Source organism: Chiloscyllium plagiosum, unplaced genomic scaffold (genome assembly GCF_037043375.1).
Source record: "Chiloscyllium plagiosum isolate Xiang-an unplaced genomic scaffold, Cpla_swu_hap1 HiC_scaffold_1, whole genome shotgun sequence".
In the NCBI taxonomy this organism is placed as follows: domain Eukaryota; kingdom Metazoa; phylum Chordata; class Chondrichthyes; order Orectolobiformes; family Hemiscylliidae; genus Chiloscyllium; species Chiloscyllium plagiosum.
The window spans coordinates 133,877,803-133,898,889 of NW_028270139.1; the positions used below are offsets into that span (position 1 = coordinate 133,877,803).

At 39.6% G+C, this 21,087-nt stretch overlaps 1 protein-coding gene across 1 annotated transcript; it reads left to right on the forward strand.

The window, feature by feature from the left end:
- The first annotated feature begins 335 nt into the window (after window positions 1–335).
- On the forward strand, window positions 336–16,345 carry ier3ip1 (immediate early response 3 interacting protein 1). The gene is made up of 3 exons (XM_043716598.2): window positions 336–470; window positions 10,204–10,305; window positions 16,076–16,345. The coding sequence occupies exons 1-3, from the start codon at window positions 380–382 to the stop codon at window positions 16,129–16,131; spliced, it is 249 nt and encodes an 82-aa protein (XP_043572533.1). The 5' UTR covers window positions 336–379; the 3' UTR covers window positions 16,132–16,345.
- Window positions 16,346–21,087: the final 4,742 nt, after the last annotated feature.

Here is a 21,087-nt window from a genome sequence, read left to right on the forward strand (position 1 = left end):
TAAATTTATGCTGAGTCTCATCATTGGAGCCAAAATGCTAATTTGACATTGGCATCTCCAGTTTACGGTGAGTTCTGAAACGGGGTAACTGGAATCGAAACGTTAATTCTGTTTCTCTCCACAAATGCTACCACAAACTGTTGGTTTCTTCAGCAATTTCTGTATTTGTTGGCTTGAGGTCTCCAATACCCGGCACAGCCCTCTGTTCCCCTTTCAGGTCCTGTTTCGAGTTTTGGCATTTGCCCGCCTCATCGCGAGGTTTGTCTGCGGTGAGTTGCTGTAGTCGCCGGGGGTGGGACGAGGTGAGGTGGCAGCGGTAGCTGACACCAGCGCATGCGTGTTTGGTCCTAGTTACTCCCTTTCCCCTTTCCCAGTAACCATGGCTTTCACACTGTACTCACTGCTCCAGGCCGCGCTGCTCTGTGTTAATGCTGTCGCTGTGCTGCATGAAGAACGCTTCCTCAACAAGAGTAAGTGTGAACCTGAACACCCCGGGAAACTAAATTTAAAACAAAATCCTCTTAAAGGGGATTGTTGTTAAAGGGACCCCACAAGCAGGACAGCTCACCCAGGGAACAACAACAACTGACAGGATAGCGCCTGCCTCTCATGGAAAACAACAGTCCCCTCTCCCCCAACCCGGTGCTTGAAAGCGGGACAATTTTAAAATCAGAAAAGGGGAGACGTAGGGTGTTTTTTCGTAGATTCTAGATGGCATATTAGCTCAGATGACCCAATTAAAGGGGTGATTTTATATGAGTTCCTTGAAGAGTTTCAGTAGGGAATTCCCGAGATTGGGATCTTGGCAGCTGAAGGCACTGCCCATTTGGAGAAGCTCAAAACAGGGATGCTCAGTTCCAAGGCAGGGTCACTGGACACGAAACGTTAACTCTGCTTTCTGTCCTTAGATGCTGCATTTTTCTAGCTATTTCTGATTTTCTGTGAGATTTCCAGCATTCACAGTGCTTTTGCTTTTTTTTAAAAAAAAAGCTCAATTATCTGTTGCAGGTATCACTGCAGGAATTGGAGGCAAAAAGCATCACACCCTTCCTCTGCATCAAATTCCCAATCTGGCAAAATCCCAATTTTTTGCCTTTTTCCTAGACTGCATTTATTGCCACCACGTCTGCAGGAGATATACTGATGGCCTGTACAGTAATACTGTCAAGTGCAGTGGATTATGGCAAAGGATGCAAGATCTGAGATGGTTGACAGTTTCTTAGGTGTCACTGAGATCATTTGCGCATCCTGAGTCACAGTGGTGGGATGTCAGTGGTGCTATTTTTGCATGTGGAGGCAGTGGCACCTTTGCCATATATGTTGGTGTTGACAACATGTACAATGTGTTTTAAATCATGCACTTAAGATATTGTTGACCACAAAAAAAACTGGTAATTTCCACATTGCTGGTTGTGAGACTAGCTGAACACATTGAATGTCATGTTTCCTGAGTAGGTTTCAAAAGTACTTTATTGTCTGTAAAGCATTTTAAAGTGCTATATAAATGCCAGTCCTTTTGGGTTGAATGATTGCAAGATATTCTTTTCAAACTATTTTGAAACTTTGTGCTTGGGAAATCATGTCTCCCAAACTTGACTGTGGTTTTTGACGATGTAACCAAAAAGATTGATGAAGGCAAAGTAATAGTTGTCGTCTACATGGACTTTAATAAAGTTTTTGACAAGATTCCACGTGACAGACTAATCCAATTATATCCAAGCCAATTGGATTCAAAATTGGCTTGATGGTAGGAGACAGAGTGTGATATTGAAGGGATTTTTTTGAATGGAGGCCTGTGTCCAACAGTGTTCTGCAGGGATTGGTGCTGGGTTCACTTTTGTTTGTCATTTATATAAATGATTTGGATGAGAATTTAGGAAGCATGTTATTAAGTCTGTGGATGACACCAAAATTGGTGGTATAGTCAACAGTGAAGAAGATCATCTAAGGTTACAATGGGATCTTGTCAATTGAGCCAATGGGCTGAGGAGTGGCAGATGGAGTTTAAATTAGATAAATGTGAGGTATTGCATTTTGGTAAAAGAATCAAGGGCAGGACTTATACAATTAATGGTTGGTCCCTGGGTAGTGTTGTCAAACAGAGAGACCTTGAGGTTTAGGTACATAAATTTTTGAAAGTTGCACCTCAGCTTGCTAGCAAGCTTGCCTTAATTCTCAGACCATTGATAATCGGAGTTGGGATGTCATGCTGAGGTTTACAAGGTGGTGAAGCCAATAAGGATATTATTAAATTGGAGAGGGTTCAGATTTTTGATTTGATTTATTATTGTCACATGTACCTAAGTCCAGTGAAAATGTTTGTTTTGCATGCTATACAGACAGATCGTAACATGTAAATATCATAGCGTGATTGAACAGAGCGAGAAATACAATGTTATGGCTGCAAAGAAGGTGCACAAAAAGCGAGATCAACATTAGATTTAAAATTTGAGAGGTCTATTCAGAAGTCTAATAACAGCAGGGAAGAAGCTATTTTTGAACCTGTTGGTACGTCTGTTTAAGCTTTTGTATCATCTGCTTGACAGAAGAGGTCAGAAGAGATCATAACCAGGGTGGGAGGGGTCTTTGAAGATGCTGACTGCCATTCCGTGGCAATGAGAAGTGTAGATGGAGTCAATGGATGGAAGGTTGGCATGTGTAATTTTCTGGGCTGTGTTCACAACTTTCTGTAGTTTATGTTCACGGGCAGAGCAGTTGCTGTACCAAGACATGATACATCCAGATGCACCACAGAAGGTGTTCTATCTGTAAAAGTTGGTGAATATCCTGATGGACAAGCTGAATTTCCTTAGCCTCTGAGGGATGAAGAGGCATTGTTGTGTCGCCTTGACCGTCGCATCTACTCGGGTGGCCTAGAACAGATTGTTGGTTATCGTCACTCCTAAGAACTTGACTCTCTCGACAGTCTGTACCTCAGGTCCATTGACATAGATCAAGAGAGGCCTCTTCCTTGCTTCCTGACGTCAATGATCAGCTGCTTACTTTTGCTGACAATGAGGGAGAAATTGTTATGTTTGCACCACATCACCAAGCACTCTGTCTGTTTCCAGTATTCTGTCTCATCATTGTTTGATATTGGACCTAAAACTAGGGGGCACATTTTTAAGGTGAGATGAGAAAGATTTAAAAGGGACCTAGGGGACAACGTTTTCATGCAGAGGGTGATCTCATGGACTACAAGGAGAACTAGTCATTTGACTGCAGATTTGGCTCAAAGGTAGAAGACAGAGGGTGATGGTGGAGTGTTACCTTTCAGACTGGAGGCCTGTGGCCAGTAGTGTGCCACAAGGATTGGTGCTGGGTTCACTGTTTTTCATCATTTATATAAATGATTTGGAAGTGAACATAGAAGGTATAGTTAGTAAGTTTGCAGATGGCACCAAAATTGAAGGTGTAGTGAACAGTGAAAAAGTAAAAGGGAGTGCTCAGAGTACAACAGGATGTTAATCAGATGGGCCAATGGGCTGAGGGGTGGCTGATGAAGTTTAATTTAGATAAATATGAGGTGCTGCATTTTGGAAAGGCAAATCAGAGCAGCACTTATACACTTAATAGTAAGGTCTTGGGGAGTATTACTGAACAAAGAGACCTTAGAGTGCAGGTTCATAGCTTCTTGAAAGTAGACTCTCAGGTAGATAGGATAGTGAAGAAGGTATTTGGTATACTTTCCTTTACTGGTCAGAGCATTGAGTATTGGAGTTGGCAGGTCATGTTGTAGCTGTACAGAACATGGGTTAGGCCACTTTTGGAATATTGCATGCAATTCTGGTCTCCCTCCTATTGGAAGGAATTTGTTAAACTTGAAAGGGTTCAGAAAAGATTTACAAGGATGTTGCCAGGGTTTGAGGATTTGAGCAATAGGGAGAGGCTGATTGGTTGGGGCTCTTTTCCCTGGAGCATCAGATGCTGAAGGGTGACCTTACAGAAATTTATAAAATTATGAGGGGCATGGATAGGATAAGTAGACAAGGTCTTTTCGCTGGGGTGGGGGAGTCCAGAACTAGAAGGTTGAGGTTGAGAGGGGAAAAATTTTAAAAGGGACCTATGGACAACGTTTTAACACAGAGTGGTGCGTGTATGGAATGAGCTGCCGGAGGAAGTGGTGGAGGCTGGTACAATTATAGCATTTAAAAGGCATCTGGATTAGTATACGAATAGGAACGGTTTAGAGGGATATGGGCTAAGTGCGAATTTGGACTAGATTAGGTTGAGATATCTGGTTGGCATGTATGAGTGGGACTGAAGAGTCTATTTCTGTGCTGTACATCTGTGACTCCAGTAACATTCCCATTGGTGGAACAGATTCAAGGCAATTGGCAAAAGAAACAATGAAAAATGAGAAACTTTCACAATCAGAAGTACACAAGTTGAGTATGTGGTCAAGTCAGGTTCAGGCTAATGGAGAGATTCTTGATTAGTAAACAATTAAGGGTTATGCGCTAAAGACAAGAAAGTGGATGGGATGAATGTTGGATCAGCCATGATCCTATTGAATAGTGGAGTAGGCTTGAGGGACCGGACGGTCTGTACTTATGTCCTGCAGTCTCAGCCGAGGCTGAGGAATGGATGTTTATTATCGAAAAAGGAAGAATATGCAGGGCTACGTGGAGGGGAACAGGAGTAGCACCATGTGAATTGCTGTTATGGAGATCGGTGCAGAAATAGCAGGAAGAATAGCCTATACCTTTGCTACAACCATTTGTGAATCTGTGAATTACGTCCTAAAACCAACAAGGGACTGGTCTTCTTAGATTCATTAATGAACCAGGTTCAGTTAATAGCTTATTATTTATTTATTAATTAAATAACTATCATAATAGGATTGAATTTGAAAGAGGGAAATGTGAAACAGCTAGTAAGACTGTAGATTTAGGTAAGATTGACTAAATTGTAAAGAGCGATGGATTGCTCTGGGCAGTTCTGTTAGTGAACAAAACGACAGAAGATCAGTGGAATGTGTTCAGAAAACAAGTGAAAATGATATAAAATCAGTTTACAACCTTAAGGGTCAAGAGCACAATTTTTCAAAAATACAGCCTTGGTTATCCATACAGAGATAAGGAACAACATAAGAATAAAAGAAAAATTGTCGTCTTTTTTGAAGAAAGGTACGGATCATGGCGGGGAGAAAGAGTCAAGTGGATAAATCCCCAGGACCCGATCAGGTGTACCGTCGAACTCTGTGGGAGGTGATGGAAGTGATTGCTAGGCCCCTTGCTGAGATATTTGTATCGTAAATAGCCATAGGTGAGGTGCTGGAAGACTGGAGGTTGGCTAACATGGTGCCACTATTTAAGAAGGGTCATAAGAAAAAGGCAGGTAACTATAGATCAGTGAGCCTGACATCAGTGGTGGGCAAGTTGTTGGAGGGAATCCTGAGGGCCAGGATTTACATGTATTTGGAAAGGCAAGGACTGATTAGGGAAAGTCAACTTGGCTTTGTGCGTGGGAAATCGTGTCTCATTAACTTGATTGAGTTTATTGAAGAAGTAACAAAGAGGATTGACGAGAGCAGAGCAGAGGACATCATCTATATTGACTTCAGTAAGGCATTCGATAAGTTCACTGGTTAGCAAGGTTAGGTCACATGGAATACAGTGATAACTAGCCATTTGGATACAGAACTGGCTCGAAGTTAGAAGACTGAGGGTGGTGGTGGAGGGTTGCTTTTCAAACTGGAGGCCTGTGATTAGCAGTGTGAGACAAGAATCGGTGTTATCTCCACTACTTTTCATCATTTATATAAATTATTTGGAAGTGAACATAGGAGGCACAGTTGGTAAATTTGTAGATGACTCCAAAATGGGAGGTGTAGTAGACCTCAAAGAAGGTTACCTCGGAGAACAACAGGATATTGATCAAATGGGCCAATGGGCTGAGGAGTGGCAGATGAGTGAAGATCATCTAAATTTTAATTTAGATAAATGTGCATTTTGAAAAGGCAAATCAGGGCGGGACATACACACTTAATGGTAAGGTCCTGGGGAATGTTGCTAAACAAAGAAACTTTGAAGTGCAGGTTCATAGCTCCTTGAAAGTGGAGTCCCAGGTTGACAGGATAGTGATGAAGGCATTTGGTATGAGTTGAGAGATCACGTTGCGGCTTTACAGGGCGTTGGTAAGGCCACTTTTGGAATACTGCATGCAATTGTGGTCTCCCTGCTATAGAAAGGATGTTGTGAAACTTGAAAAGGTTCAGAAAAGATTTACAAGGATGTTGCCTGGGTTGGAGGGTTTGAGCTACAGGGGAAAGCTGAATAGGCTGTGGCTATTTTCCCTGAAGCATTGGAGGTTGAGGGGTGGCCTTATAGAGGTTTATAAAATCATGAATAGGATGGATAGGATAAATAAACTAGGTTTTTTTTCTCCAGGGTTGGGAGGGTGCAGTTTAGAGTAAAAAGGGAAAGTTTTAAAAGGGGTCTGAGGGACAAGGAAGTGCTGCCAGAGGAAGTGGTGGAGGCAAGTACAATTACAACATTTAAAAGACATCTGGATGGGTATATAAATAGGAAGGTTTAGAGGGATATGGGCTATATGCTGGCAAATGAGATTAGATTAATTTAGGATATCTGGTTGGCATAGACAAGTTGGACAAAAGGGTGCTGTACATCTCCATGACTCTGACTCTATGGCAAAGGAAAGAAATGACAGCAGATATTGAGCTACAAAAGGGAAATCAAAAGAAATGCATGCAATTTTTTGAATTATTTGGATAAAGAGGGTGGTGAAGAGATATATGGCTTCTTGAAAATTGCTAATGTCTGCCATTTTCTTGTATTCGCCTCACCATTTAACAAATATTTTGCATCAGTGAATTATCAAAATTAATGGAAGGAAACTGAGTTATGGTGAAGCTAATAGCATTAAAAAGTGCCAAATATTCAGGAATCGCTGGATTCTATTCAGTGTTTTAGGAGAACATTGTAAATGTCGTAATTCTAACCTTCCAAAGTCTCCTGCTTTGGGAACCACTCCTTTCGATTGAAGCATGGAATTTTTCAATCTGCTATTTAAGAAAGGTGGGTGAAGGGAATTTCGAAACTCAGTATTTGAACATCTCAAAAAAACATTCAGTTGATTAGAGAGAAGCAGCATGAATTTGTAAAGTGTAGGTCATGTCTGACAAAACTGATAGGTAAGGTGACTAAAATGTGTTCAGGAAAATATCTGTGGAAAGAAAAGCACAGTTAATGTTTCAAGTATAATACAGCTATTCATTACTCTGTTTCTCTACCCTCAGATGTTGCCAGACTGTCAAATTTACAGAATTGAGTTGAACAATAAAACAGTTGCGTATACAAAAAAATTAAATAGAGAATATATTTATATACAGCTCAAACTTAAGGATTTTTTAAGATACAATAAGAATATAATCATATTAATCCCAAAAGCACCCCATGATAGTACTTATAACAAAGAGAATTCCTTCCTTTATCACCCATACAGGCTTTAATTTAACTGTAGCTTCAAATCCAACATTTGAGAGTCTAATAACCTGTTGCTGGAGCCTTCCTACAACTGAGCTTAAACTTTCTCAGATTCAAAAAAACCCTGTCAAGGTTTTAATCAAAGACTTCCGGTCAGGAACTTTGACTGAATTCCTTTCATTGAGGTAATCTTTTTCTTAACATTTCAAATAAACTCATTTTCTTAGAAGCAACCACTTTACATCGACAGCTTGAGCCAAGACCCAGCAGAACTGCGCAACCTGAAGCTTAATTCTTTTTCTCCCCCAAGTCCTGATTAAAAGAGGAAATAAAAGTTAATTCATGACCTTCCAAGCTAGAGCCTAATGCGCAGCTATTTACTTTGTCCATTCTTAATTCTTCTAATGAAAACAAAAGCCTTTCATTTTCTCTGATTTGTGCTTTTAAAAGAAATTACCATGGCTGCAGAAATACTAATCATTAAATTCCTTCTGACATGGAAAATCTATATATTATTGGTTAAAATACAAAAATCCAAACTCAAAGATAAATGATATGAAAACATATATAAATCACATCACGACTTTCAGAAGACCTTTTTGGCAGATCCAGTCTGAGGATAAGGTCTGCTAAAATTAAAGTTCATGGAATTGAAGTTATTGAAAGTCAGATTACTGACTGGGACAGGAAATTGTGTTTTGAACAGAAGACAGATGATAAGCAAAGCTCCCCTTCTTTATTCATCTTTGCACTGATTGAAGACAGCATATTTTATTAAACAAGAAGTTTTATGTCTTCTGAGAACTTTAATTATCAGGAACAGGCAAGAGACATGGTTTTTTAAGTTTTAAAAGAAAGCTAAATGTTTATTATTCAACACCTGAATGTGCACAACTTCCCCCAACCCTGCATTTATTCAGATATACACACACTCAGGAGAAGATTGTAATTATCAAAGTAGCATCCATTTATAATTCAAGATCTCTGTTACACTTGTATTTTCCCAGGTTGAAGACGTGAAGTGATGCAGGCTTGTAATCTCTGTTCACTGAAGAAAGCTCTGGTAGTTTATAAAGATGGATTCGCTGTTGCAGATTTCACTTATTGTACTCCAGTCGAGGTACAATAACGAAACCCTGATACAGTTCCTCAGATAGAAATGTCAAGGCCAGCTTAAGCCGCATGTGGCTTATGACAGATGTTCTTAGGCAGGGTCTTTGCTCTTTGTTAGCATATATGTTTCTCTCTGTCTAACCAGAACATGCATTTTAAAACCCTTCGCAAAAACTTTGTTATGTGACCAGAGCAACTCTAATCTCTTCCAATTACTCTCTCAATTAGTTTCTAATGGTTTGACTATTGGCAGGCAATGGAGTCCAGATTCATATACTATTTTGGTAAAATATGCTTTTCTCACCCATTGTTTCTGGGTATTGTGTTTGGAGTCACAGTGGCTGCATCAGTATTGTGAAAAGTCTTTTACTGAACGGATCTGGTCAGACCCTAGTTGGAATATTGTGAGCAGTTTCCGTCTCCGTAACTAAGGAAGAATGTACTAGCATTGGAGGGCGTCCACAGGAGGTTCACAAGAATGATGCCAGGGATTAAAGGGCATAACAAGAGGATTAAAGACTCTGGGTCTGTATTGGATAGAGTTTAGAAGGCAAAGGAGGGATGTTATTGAAATTTACAGAATATTGGGGAAGATGTTTCCATTAGTAGAAGAGACTAGGACCTGAGGGCACAGCCTCAAGAGTGAAGGGACGACTCTTTAGAACTGAGATGAGGAGAATATTCTTCAGCCAGAGGGTGGTAAATCTGTGGAACTCATTGCCGCAGAGGACTATGGTTGCCCTGTCATTGGGTATATCTAAGATAAATAAGCAGGTTCTTGATTTTTAAGGGAATCAAGGATTAGAGGGAGAAGATAGGAGAATAGGGTTGTTATTCAAGTTTCAAATGTCTTATCTAAAGTGAGGTCAATTATAACTTTTAAATGAGTGGTGAATTCTTGATATCCAAATGTGTTAAGGAATGTTGACCAAAAACAGGTTTATAAGTTAAGTCACAATTTTCCATGGGTTCACTAAATGGTGGAATGGGCTGAAGGGGAGATGGTGGTGTAGTGGTAATATCACTGGACTAATAATACAAAAACTCAGGCTATTGTTCTACGCATGTGGGTTTGAATCCCACTATAGCAAAGGGTGAGATTTGAATTCATTTTAAATCTGGAATAAGAACTAGCCTAATGTGAACCATTAACTGTTATTTGACATAAAAATCCATCTGGTTAACCAATGTCTTCTAGGAAAGGAAATCTCCTATTCTATCTGACTGTAGACCTAGGGCAGTTCTTAACTGTTCTCTGAGCAATTAGGGATTGGCAATAAATTCTGGTCTAGCTGGGAATACCACGCTCTACAAACAAATTATAAAGGGGCTAAATGGCCTACTCCTAATCTTATGCAAGTTAATCTTTCTCAAGCGTTATCTGTTTTTAGTGCTGCAGCAGACAGTTTAGAAAATGATTGGGTCTAGGAGACCATGGCGAATTGTCAGTGTCATCTCCTGGTACCTTTCTTTGTATTTCTGTAATGATAAAGAGACTGAATTCAATGAGAGCACAACTGTTTTAACTGATCCATAACTAACGAAGTTATTGCAGAGCTCTACCGTTGTTTATAAACTGCCAAAACAAGTGCACGGGATTTTAAAGTTTATAAGTGAACTTTGTTTGACATTGTTTTTGTAGTTGGCTGGGGAACAGACCAGAGCATTGGTGGTTTTGGAGAAGAGCCAGGGATTAAATCACAGCTTGTAAATCTAATACGATCCGTACGAATGGTGATGAGATGTAAGTTCTGCAGATCTGTTATCCGATCTCAATCAAACTTAATCTGCAAAGACTTTGAACCCTATCTGCCTCTTGTTTAGTAAAGGATTTTGATTTTTTAAAAAATTATCCCCAGCAAGCTTGAAGCTTGGTGATTACGATCTTTTACCAGCCACAGGACAAAAGTAGATTCCTGCTTGCCCTCTTGTGCAAATCATCTCTCTTATTTTTCATAAGAACATTAAGAAATTGGACCAAGAATGGGACACCTGGCCTGTCAAGCCTGCCCTGCCATGCTATAAGATCATGGCTAATCTGTCCCAGGCATCAACTCTTTTTCTTTCATGCCATCTCCTCATAGCCCTCAACTACTGAATATTTCAAAATCTATACACTCTCTTTAAATATTTTGTAATCTGGCCTCCATACTTCTCTGGGATATAAAACTCAAGACATTCACTACTCTTTGAGGAAGAAATTCCATTGTAGCTCAGTTTTTTAAATGACTGCCAGTTATGCTGTAACTGTGTCCACTAGTTAGAGATTCCCCTACGAGTGGAAATATTTTATCAACATTGGTCAAACCTTCTCAAAAACTTGTGTGTTTCAATAAGATCACATCCTCATTCTTTTGATTCTAATTTATTCTAATGAATAAAAGTCTAATCTATTTATCGATTCTTAATCTGTCAAGCCCTAATTCCAGGAATCACTCTGGTGAATCACTTTTAAATAACCTCCAATACCAATATACCTTTTCTTAAAAACAGGGACCAAAACTGTACACAGTACTTCAAATATGGCGTCACCAACACCTTTTATAGTTGGATCAAGACTTCCTTATTTTTAAACTTCAACCTCCAAGCAATAAAGGCCAAATTCTATTTAGCTTCTTAATTGCTCGCTGCACCTGTATGTTAATGTTTCACATTTCATGCACAGAACACTCAAATCCCTCACTGCTAACTTTTTTGGTGGGTCTCTCTCCACTTAAATAATAAGCTGCCTTTTGCTCTTCTTACCAAAGAGCATGACCTTACATTTTCCAACATTTTCCTACATCTGACAAGGTTTTACCCACTCACTCAACCTATCTGTAACCCCTCGGACCCATTAAATGACCTCAGCAAATTCCTCCCACCTATTTTTGTACCATATGTAAATTTGAGTACTTTACACTCAGTCATCACCTCCAAGTCATGATACATGATTGAGGCCTAATTCTATGACTCTTCACTATTTACCCCTTCCCAACATGAAAAAGACCCATTAATTCCAATTCTCTGTTAACCAAATGTCAATCCATGCACATACATTATCCCCAGTAATGTAGCTTCTGTTTTGTGTAATAACATTTTATGTGACACCTTATCGAATGCCCAAAAACACAATATCTACCAATTCATTACCTTCTGCTTGTTATATCCTCAAAGAAGTCTAGCAAATTTGTCAAACATGATTTCCCTTTCAGAAAATCCTGTTGATTGTTGGATTGCATTAAGCTTTTGTAATTTTCCTGCAACTTCTTCCTTAATAATGGACGTAAGAATTTTCTCAATGACCAGTATTGAGCTAACTAGCCTACAGCTTCCTGCTTTCTGACTCCTTCCCTTCTTGAACAGAGGCATCATATTATCGGTTTTCCAATCCTCCCAGAATCTAGTGAGTTCTGGAATATTTTGAATAATGTCTCCCTATAACTGCAGCCACATCTTTTAAAATCCTTGGATGCAGGTAATCAGGTTCTAATGAATTATCTGCTTTCAGTCCTATTAGTTTGTCAAATACTTGGTCTTTTGCAATAGAGACGGTCAGCAAGCCCTTTATTTCCATTAGTATCTTACTAGTCTGATATTTTTGGGATGTTTATGGTCATCTCCACCATAAAAACTGATGCAAAATGGTGTCTTAAATTATCTGCCTTTTTCCTTGTTCCTCATTATCAATTCCCCAGTAACTTCAGCTTTTTTTTAATAAACGCATAGAAGCTCTTGCTGCTTGTTCTTCTATTTCTTACCAATTTACTTTCGTAATCAAATTTCTCCCTTTTTATTAGCTTATTAGTCATCCATTGCTGCTTCCTAAAATACTCCTCCTCCTCTGATCTATCACAATGTTTTGCTGCTTTATATGCCTTAGTTTTTAATAGATACTTTTTTTGGCCACCTTTGTTAACCATGAGTAGTTCATCTTTCTCATTGAGTCCTCCTTTTTGGCCCAAATAACTTTTGCTGTGCATTCTGAAATATCTGCTTAAATATTATTTAAGCTCCCATTATTTCCCTTGTAGGTACTGCCTTTTGTATTTAAATAGCGTTTGCATTTTCTTAAACTTACTTTTCCTTTTTACGTACCTCCTTCTTGCATTATTCATCTGGGAGCTATTTCCTTTCCAGACTTGATCTCACTTACTATTTATCATCTTTTTCTTCTTTCCATTATCCTTTTAATTTAATAACCTAGAAGTAATTTCATCCATTATTTTACAACTTTCCCATATTATGCTTATTTTTGGCAATATTATCTTCTATTTGGTCTAACAGGTCATTTATAGGTTTTTTAATTCTGTGTCTTTCTTCATCTTTACTCTCACTATTTGAATTATTTCATAACTCTTCTAGAATTGTCAATCCCTCTGTCACTTCACTTCTTCCTCATTATTATCATTCCATTGCTCACCTACTGACCTTCCCCTTATTCTATTTTCCCAGCCACTTCAGGCAATGTTTTCTTCATACCTTATTCATTGCCCCTTATTTAAGTTGAGGATGCCTGATTGAGAACTCGGTTGCTCTCCCTCAAACTGAATTTGAGGTTCCACCATATTGTAAAATATGATCGTTACTCTCTAGAGAATCCTTAGGTATAAGATCACTTATTAATCCTACCTCTTTACATATTATGAGATCTAAAGTCACTTATTCTGGAGTACATCCTGCAATTTGCTGCTTTAAGAAATAATCTCTGACACGCACTACAAATTTGTCTTTCATGCTCATCTGATTTGTCCAGTCAATATGTAGATTAAAATCACCCATGAACATTCTATATGCCTTCATTAATTTCCAATTTATACTTTACCCTATAGTGAGGTAACTCTTTTGAGGACTATAGGCAACTTGTTTCCTTTGCTATTTCCTTATTTCCATTCAAACTGATTCCAAATCACAACCTATCACATTTACTCCAGTTAGTGGGCGGCACGGTGGCACAGTGGTTAGCACTGCTGCCTCACAGCGCCAGAGACCCGGGTTCAATTCCCGACACAGGCGACTGACTGTGTGGAGTTTGCACATTCTCCCCGTGTCTGCGTGGGTTTCCTCCGGGTGCTCCGGTTTCCTCCCACAGTCCAAAGATGTGCAGATCAGGTGAATTGGCCATGCTAAATTGCCCGTAGTGTTAGGTAGATTAGATTAGATTACTTAGATTAGATTAGATTAGATTAGATTAGATTACTTTACAGTGTGGAAACAGGCCCTTCGGCCCAACAAGTCCACACCGACCCGCCGAAGCGCAAACCACCCATACCCCTACATTTACCCCTTACCTAACACTACGGACAATTTAACATGGCCAATTCACCTGACTTGCACATCTTTGGACTGTGGGAGGAAACCGGAGCACCCGGAGGAAACCCACGCAGACACGGGGAGAATGTAAAAGGGGTAAATGTAGGGGAATGGGGTGGGTTGCGCTTCGACGGGTTGGTGTGGACTTGTTGGGCCGAAGGGCCTGTTTCCACACTGTAAGTAATCTACTCTAATTCTCATCACCACACTGACATCTTCCTTTATTAACAATGCCATAATACCACCTATTTTTTTGGCTTTTCTCTGGAATGTCAAATACCTTTGAATATTGAATTTCCAGCTCTGTTCACTCTGCAAACAACCTGGCTAAGAAGTTATTTATTTATTTCTATTTGTGTTGTCAAATCATCTGTCTTGTTACAAATTCTGTATGCATTTAGATAAAGAGTCTTAAACTTTGACATTTTACTGTCAACAATTATTCTGGTTCTAATTTCAACTGCACCCTTGCTTATATTTTCTGCCCCTTCATGTCACAATTTGCTAGTGGTCATCTCTTCACTACCCTTCCTCTCGACTTGTTTCTTTTTGAATTTTTAAACTTTCTATCAATTGAACCCTCCTCTCGCTAATTATTTTATATCCCTCCACACAACTCTAATAATATAATTCACTAGCTTGCAGGTCCCAATATGTTCAAGTGAAGCCTGTCCCAACAGAACAGCTCTCTCTTTCCTCAGTAAAGGTGCCATTGCCCCATGAATTGGAATCTTTTTGTTCCAGACTAGACTTTGAGCCTAGTTCTTTAAAATTAATTACCCTACACCAAATTGCACATGGCAATAATAATCCTGATATGTTACTTCTGCTTTTCAGTTTAGACTGTAGCTGCTCATAATCCCTTGTCAGAACCTCCTTCCTAGGCCTACCAGTGTGTACCATGACAACTGGATGCTACTCCTCCCATTCTAAGTTCCCCTCTAGTCCTGAACCCTGGTACCTGGTAGGCAACATAGCCTTTTGGACTCTGTTATTATTTATTTTCCTTACTATACTATGTATTATTTATATTATTATCATCTTTCTCAATTTCTTCCCCCATCATGCTCTGGTCAGTTTGCTCATCCTCCCAGCAGACAATATCTTCATTCACAACTGGACCGAGAACTTCATTCCTATTGAACAAGACCACTCGCAGCCTCTCCTCCAAAGCTAGGTTCTAGATACTAATACCTGCCTCAGTCAAAGTCATAAACCCCTGTCTCTGATACAGACTAAATTTGATGTAATGAACCTAAGGAATGTGACTATCTCTTGAAACACTGTGGCCCGGTAACTGTCTCCCTCCCTGATATGTAACAGTATTTCAACCTTAGACTTCAGCTCATCAACTCTGAGCCGAAGTTCCTTTAGCAGCTGACACTTGTTGCAGATATATTGATTGTGGATTGCACTGGTGTCCGCCAATTCCCACAAACTACAGCTGCAGCACATCGCCTGCCCAGCTATCTCTTACTTAACTAATTTAGACATTAAGTATTTTAAAAGTGAATTTCTTAATTGCATTCTTCAACTGTAATAATGTCTCCTGATTTAAATTGCTTGGCAAACAAAAAAAAACTCAGGAGAAATACCTACCAATCACCTACCTGTTTTCCTGTGATATCACATTTTAGCTCTGACAGTAGAAATGGATTGGAAGGGGTTCTTTGTAGCTTTTGTCTATTTTCTACCACAACTCCATGCACTCTGTCTGCTTCACAGTTAGTGCTGACCTGCTGCACACTCTTTCCGGTTCCATTTGGATAGGTGGGAAGTGGTGATTCATTGATTTATTTTTGAACTAAGGGTATGGTACACTTTGAAGTTGCCTCTTCACCCCAGCTTCTTCTGTTCCCAACTCCTAAGTTGCTAAATGCTCCACAATATTTTACCATGAGGGAAAGTCTATTAAGCTGTAGCCCATCATCATTCAACTTATTCTTTTCAATGTCCTTATTTCTGGCAAGAGCCTAGGTGAAATCTTGCCTGTTATGTTTCCCTGTTTTGACAGTCTGTGTTCTAAGGCCAGTTATGGCACCATGCCTGTCCATTATTGACTTGGCTACATCCCACTAATTTAGTAGAAGCTAGTTACAGAATCTACCTGACCAGTTTTCATACTGTGCAATGTATTTGTCATCTGAGCTAACAGTACATGTATTGAGGTTATTCCACATTGATGAACAATAAAATAACTGACATTATTTGTTTCTTTCTAGTGCCGTTGATAGTATTGAACTCCATAACAATTGTACTCTTGTTACTTTTTGGATGAAGAAATGCAAAAGAATGTCAACACTTTCCTCTGTGGTGATAAGATAACATGGGATTTTTTTACACAAGTAGAAAATTACAGCACATTTTACTGTTTAACTTCATGATCTCCTTTGAAGTTCCTTTGAACTGTAGTAAAGACAAACTTGTGGCATTGCATAATTCAGACTTTTGTAGACATAAATAAAAGAAAATGGGATCAATGCAAAAAATGATTTCAACTTTTCAGTGTCCTGTTCCAGTTAAACTGTGGAAATGTACAGTTCTGAACATTGTGTTACATGGTGATGTGAGTAATGCAGAGGAGGAGCACAAGTCACTTTATTGCACTGGGAACAACATACAGGTGAGAGTTGGATAAATGAGGGAAGGTACACAGGATAGAACACTTTGAAGAAGATTTGATTTGTTCCAGACATTGCTTATCATGTCTATTTGGTGCTTCACTGTTGAATTTCACAGATTGCAGCTCTCGGACACAGTTATTTTTGAATTTTCAAGGAATTGCAACCAAGTGACAAAATCAAGTATTTTATGACCAATCAAAAAGAAGTTCTATGGTAATAAGGTATGTGTGCTGAAGCTGGATATGTGGAGGATAGCATAGTCTTAATCCTTATGTCTTCTGTGACTTCTGATAAATCACTAATCATTCCACTATCTCTTAAATTATCTCACAGCTCAACCAATGTGCTATACTGGATCAGTATGAATTTCCTCCAGTTAAACATTGGAAAGATAAAACAATTGTTTTTGACTCTTCTACAATCTCTGTTCCCCTAGTGACTGGCTCTATATCTCTGGAAATTATCAGAAGTTGAACCATACACTTCATAACATTAGTGTCATATTGATCCTGAAATGAATTTTTGGTCACATATCTGAACAATGAATAGCAGCACCTTTTCTCATTTCTCTAACATCACATAGGTCTACCACTGCCTTAGCTGACCTATTGCTGAGACTCTCATCTATACTTCTGTCACCACTCAGAGTCATACAGCATGGAAACAGACCCTTAGGTCAATTTTGTCTGTGCCAACCAAGTTTCCCAAACTAAATTAGTCCCATTTGCCTGCATTTGGCCCGTATCCTTCCAAACCTTTCCTATTTGTGGACCTATACAAATTTGTAAGTGCATCTACTACTTCCTCTGGCAGTTTATTCCACATAAAATAAAACACCCTCGAAGTGAAAAAACATTTTCCCTCAGGTGCCTTTTAAATCTTTCTCGTCTCACCTTAAAGTTATGCCCTCTAGTTTTAAACTTCCCACCCTAGGGAAAAATTGTTTGGTATTCATCATATCTATGTCCCTCATGACTTTATAAACCTCAAAAAGATTACCCCTCAACCTTCAATGCTCCAGTGAAAAAAAAAGTACTAGCCTATCTAGACTGCGCTTATAACTGAAACCCTCCTTGTCAATCTTTTCTGCACCCTCTTCAATTCAATAATATCCTTTCTATACCAGGACCACAACTACACAGTACAGCGTGGACTCAATGGATTGCAGGCCTCCTCGTGGAAGCCCAGCCCAAACTTCTGGCTTCACGGTGAAGTCCAGCGTGAACTCGCTTTAGAAGGACTGGAATGCTGATCTTTTACCTTTATTTCTTTATTTTTCTAATTTGTATCTAAGATATTGTACCTAGGTATCCTTGTACCTGGGTTGGCACTGGAAATGGCAACTTTGTACACTTTGCATTGTACTCCTATATCTGTGTACTTGAGTACATGTGACAATAAACCCAACTCTAATTCTAATTCTACTCCAAAAATGGTCTCATCAATGTCCTGTAAAACTGCAACATGACATCCTAACTCCTATACTCAATAGTCTGAACAATGAGGGGAAGCATTTGAAACATCGCCTTTACCACTCCATCTACCTGTGACACAACTTTCAATGAACTATGTACCTAATTCCAGATGAAGGGATTTTGCCTGAAACGTCAATTTTCCTGCTCCTCAGATGCTGCCTGACCTGCTGTGCTTTTCCAGCACCACTCTAATCTTGACTCTAATCTCCAGCATCTGCAGTACCCACCTCTGCCTATGTACCTAAACCCCTAGGTCTCTCTGTTCTACAACGTTCCCCATTGTCCTACCATTTACTGTGTAAGTTCTGCCCTGTTCATCTTACAAAAATAAAACACCTCACATTTATCTAAATTAACAATTCATTGGCCCAATTGATCAAGATCTCTTTGACCTTAGATAACCTTCCTTATTGTCTACAAATTACCAATTTTGGTGTCATCTGCAAAGTTACGAACCATGCTCTGTATACTCTCATTCAAATCAACTTGATCACTCAACCCACTCTTGGCCAGTAATCCTCTGCAAACTTGAGGTTATCCAAAAGTCTGTTACCCATGCTTTAATTTTACTAAGTCTAGTTGTCAATCAGATTTGTCCTCACTGACCTACATAGGCTCCTGGTCAAGCAATGCCTCAGTTTCAAAACCCTTGGTTTTTATTTTCAAATTCCATCATGGCCTTACCCCCCACTGTGAAATAAAGTGTTAGAATCATAGGATCCCTACAGAGTGGAAGTGGGCCATTCGGCCTATCAAATCTTTTACTGTCACTCTGAAAAGCATCCCACCCAAACTCTGTAACCCTGCATTTCCCATGGCTGACTCACGTAGCCTGCACATCTCTGGGCACTATGGGCGATGTAAAGCGGCAATCCACATAACCTGCACATCTTTGGACAGTGGGAGGAAACTGGAGTACCCAAAGGAAACCCAGGCAGGCATGTGAAGAATGTGCAAACTCGATACAGACAATTATCTGAAGCTGGAATCGAGCATAGATTGTCAGCGCTGTGAGGTAGCAGTACTAATCACTGAGACACTGTGCTGCCTCTTAATTATAGTCTGAATAGCTACTGAGCATGTGCAAAGGAAGGTGTGTTGTACATGTCTGAACAGGTTGATCAAAAAACATTTAAGGGGACTTTGGTATAATGGTAGTGTCACTACCTCTAGGCCAGAATGACCAGATACAAATCCCACCTGCCCTGGAGGTGTGTCACAACCTGTCCCAATGAGTTCATTAAAGATGATGATAATACAAGTTGTCAGGGACCCTCAGGATTTAATAAATTAATTTTCATTTTTCAAAGTGATCCAGAGTGAGGAATAGTACTGAAACCACAAATAGAGCTAAGTTGGCACAAAAGATATCAGTGAAAGAACCGCTTTACAAAATGTATTAATTTTCAGGCAGTCTATCAGAGAAAGATAGGATTTTTATCCACAATAATTAGAAAATCTGGTGAAAATCCAGCTTTTATTTTCTGCTCACCTGAAAGACAATTCTGCAACCCTATTAATTAGTTCAAAATTTAAAAAGTTCTCATACATCATTAAAACAATAACATTTATGAGAGTACAGGGCCTTTCAAGGTAACCAGAACGCATCTATTTAAAATCATTGCAAGGATAACGGGGACATTTAGAAGAATCATTTTCTATGTAAGTCGATGTTATAACACAACTCTCAAGCAGGTGGGACCTGTTAGCACATGGAATAGTTCACCAAAGACAGTAATGGAAGCAGAATCCAGTAGGGCGACACAGTGATTAGCACTGCTGCCTCACAGCGCCAGAGACCTGGGTTCAATTCCCGACTCAGGTGATTGACTGTGTGGAGTTTGCACATTCTCCCCGTGTCTGTGTGGGTTTCCTCCAGGTGCTCCGGTTTCCTCCCACAGTCACAAAGATGTGCAGGTTAGGTGAATTGGTCATGCTAAATTGCCCGTAGTGTTAGGTAAAGGGGTAAATGTAGGGCAATGGGTGGGTTGCGCTTCGGCGGGTCGGTGTGGACTTGTTGGGCCGAAGGGCCTGTTTCCACACTGTAAGTAATCTAAAATGGATAAATGTTGAGGGAAAATAAATTGAAATTTAAATTGGACTGAATACATTGTCCTGGATTTTCCAATAGTCACATAGCCATTTTTGCAATGTAGATGGGAGCTGTATATCAGGGCCCTATGGAATCCCTGATGTAGACTCTGAGGGAATTGCTCAGGAAATTGAAGTTTACTATTGGTAATTCCTCTATGCCTGAAACCTTCTGAAAGTATCCACTTAAATTGGAGAATTCAAAGGGTTCCGCTGCAGTTAACTAAATTGTTATCCATGAAAAGTTAAACAATTAAAAAACCTGATCTAACTCCTGGATAACTATCAAACTGATCCTCCACCTTACAGACAACAATCCAGGAACTGACTGCCCATTCGTCACTAAACTCATCTCTCTCCTCGGGCAGATACAAAAGCAATGTTCAAGAGACATCTTGGCAGATTAATGAATAGGCATGAAATACAGGGATATGGACCTGTGTAGAGGCAAAATATTTTTAGTTTAGAAAGGCATCATGCATAGTCTTGGTGGGCCTAAGGATCTGTTCCTGTGGTGTACTGTTCTTTGGTCTTATCATTCAACCTCTCTGACTATACTTTCCCAAACTCTTACACCCCTCCTTCCCACTGTAATCTGACATCCCATCCAGCCAAACCTGATAACCCCTGTGCACTCCCAAACATGCTCCACTGCTTACTTAGCTCTTTCTGACTTTGTGCTCCAGCATAATGATTACACGGTCCGAACCTTTCACCCTAACTTTACACTTTCGCACGACCTGTCAAAGTGGCTGTCGGTGATGCTGGATATTCAAGTCGCAGAATACCATATCTATGACTGTGAAATAAAAGGATGTGATGATTTTCTTCAACTAGCCTGCACTGAGAGACCTGTCAAATTAAGAGTGCACTCTGCATTTCTGAAGGAGCTCTGGAATCTCGTCAGAAATGAGATGCTCTTTCTCAATGTAAAAATGTAGGAGCACTCTGGCAACTTATCTGGTAGCATTTTTTTTCACACAACCAATATAAACTAAATGAAAAACTGAGTTGTTAGAGTGGTGTTCCTCAGAGAGGTGTATA

What these genes read in the sequence shown, in the direction of transcription:
- ier3ip1 (XM_043716598.2), top strand. Translation starts at nt 380, where the DNA reads ATGGCTTTCACACTGTACTCACTGCTCCAGGCCGCGCTGCTCTGTGTT. An exon ending in AGAACGCTTCCTCAACAAGA is followed by an intron (nt 471 to 10,203) that starts GTAAGTGTGAAC and finishes TTGTTTTTGTAG; the next exon opens with TTGGCTGGGGAACAGACCAG. An exon ending in CGTACGAATGGTGATGAGAT is followed by an intron (nt 10,306 to 16,075) that starts GTAAGTTCTGCA and finishes GTTTCTTTCTAG; the next exon opens with TGCCGTTGATAGTATTGAAC.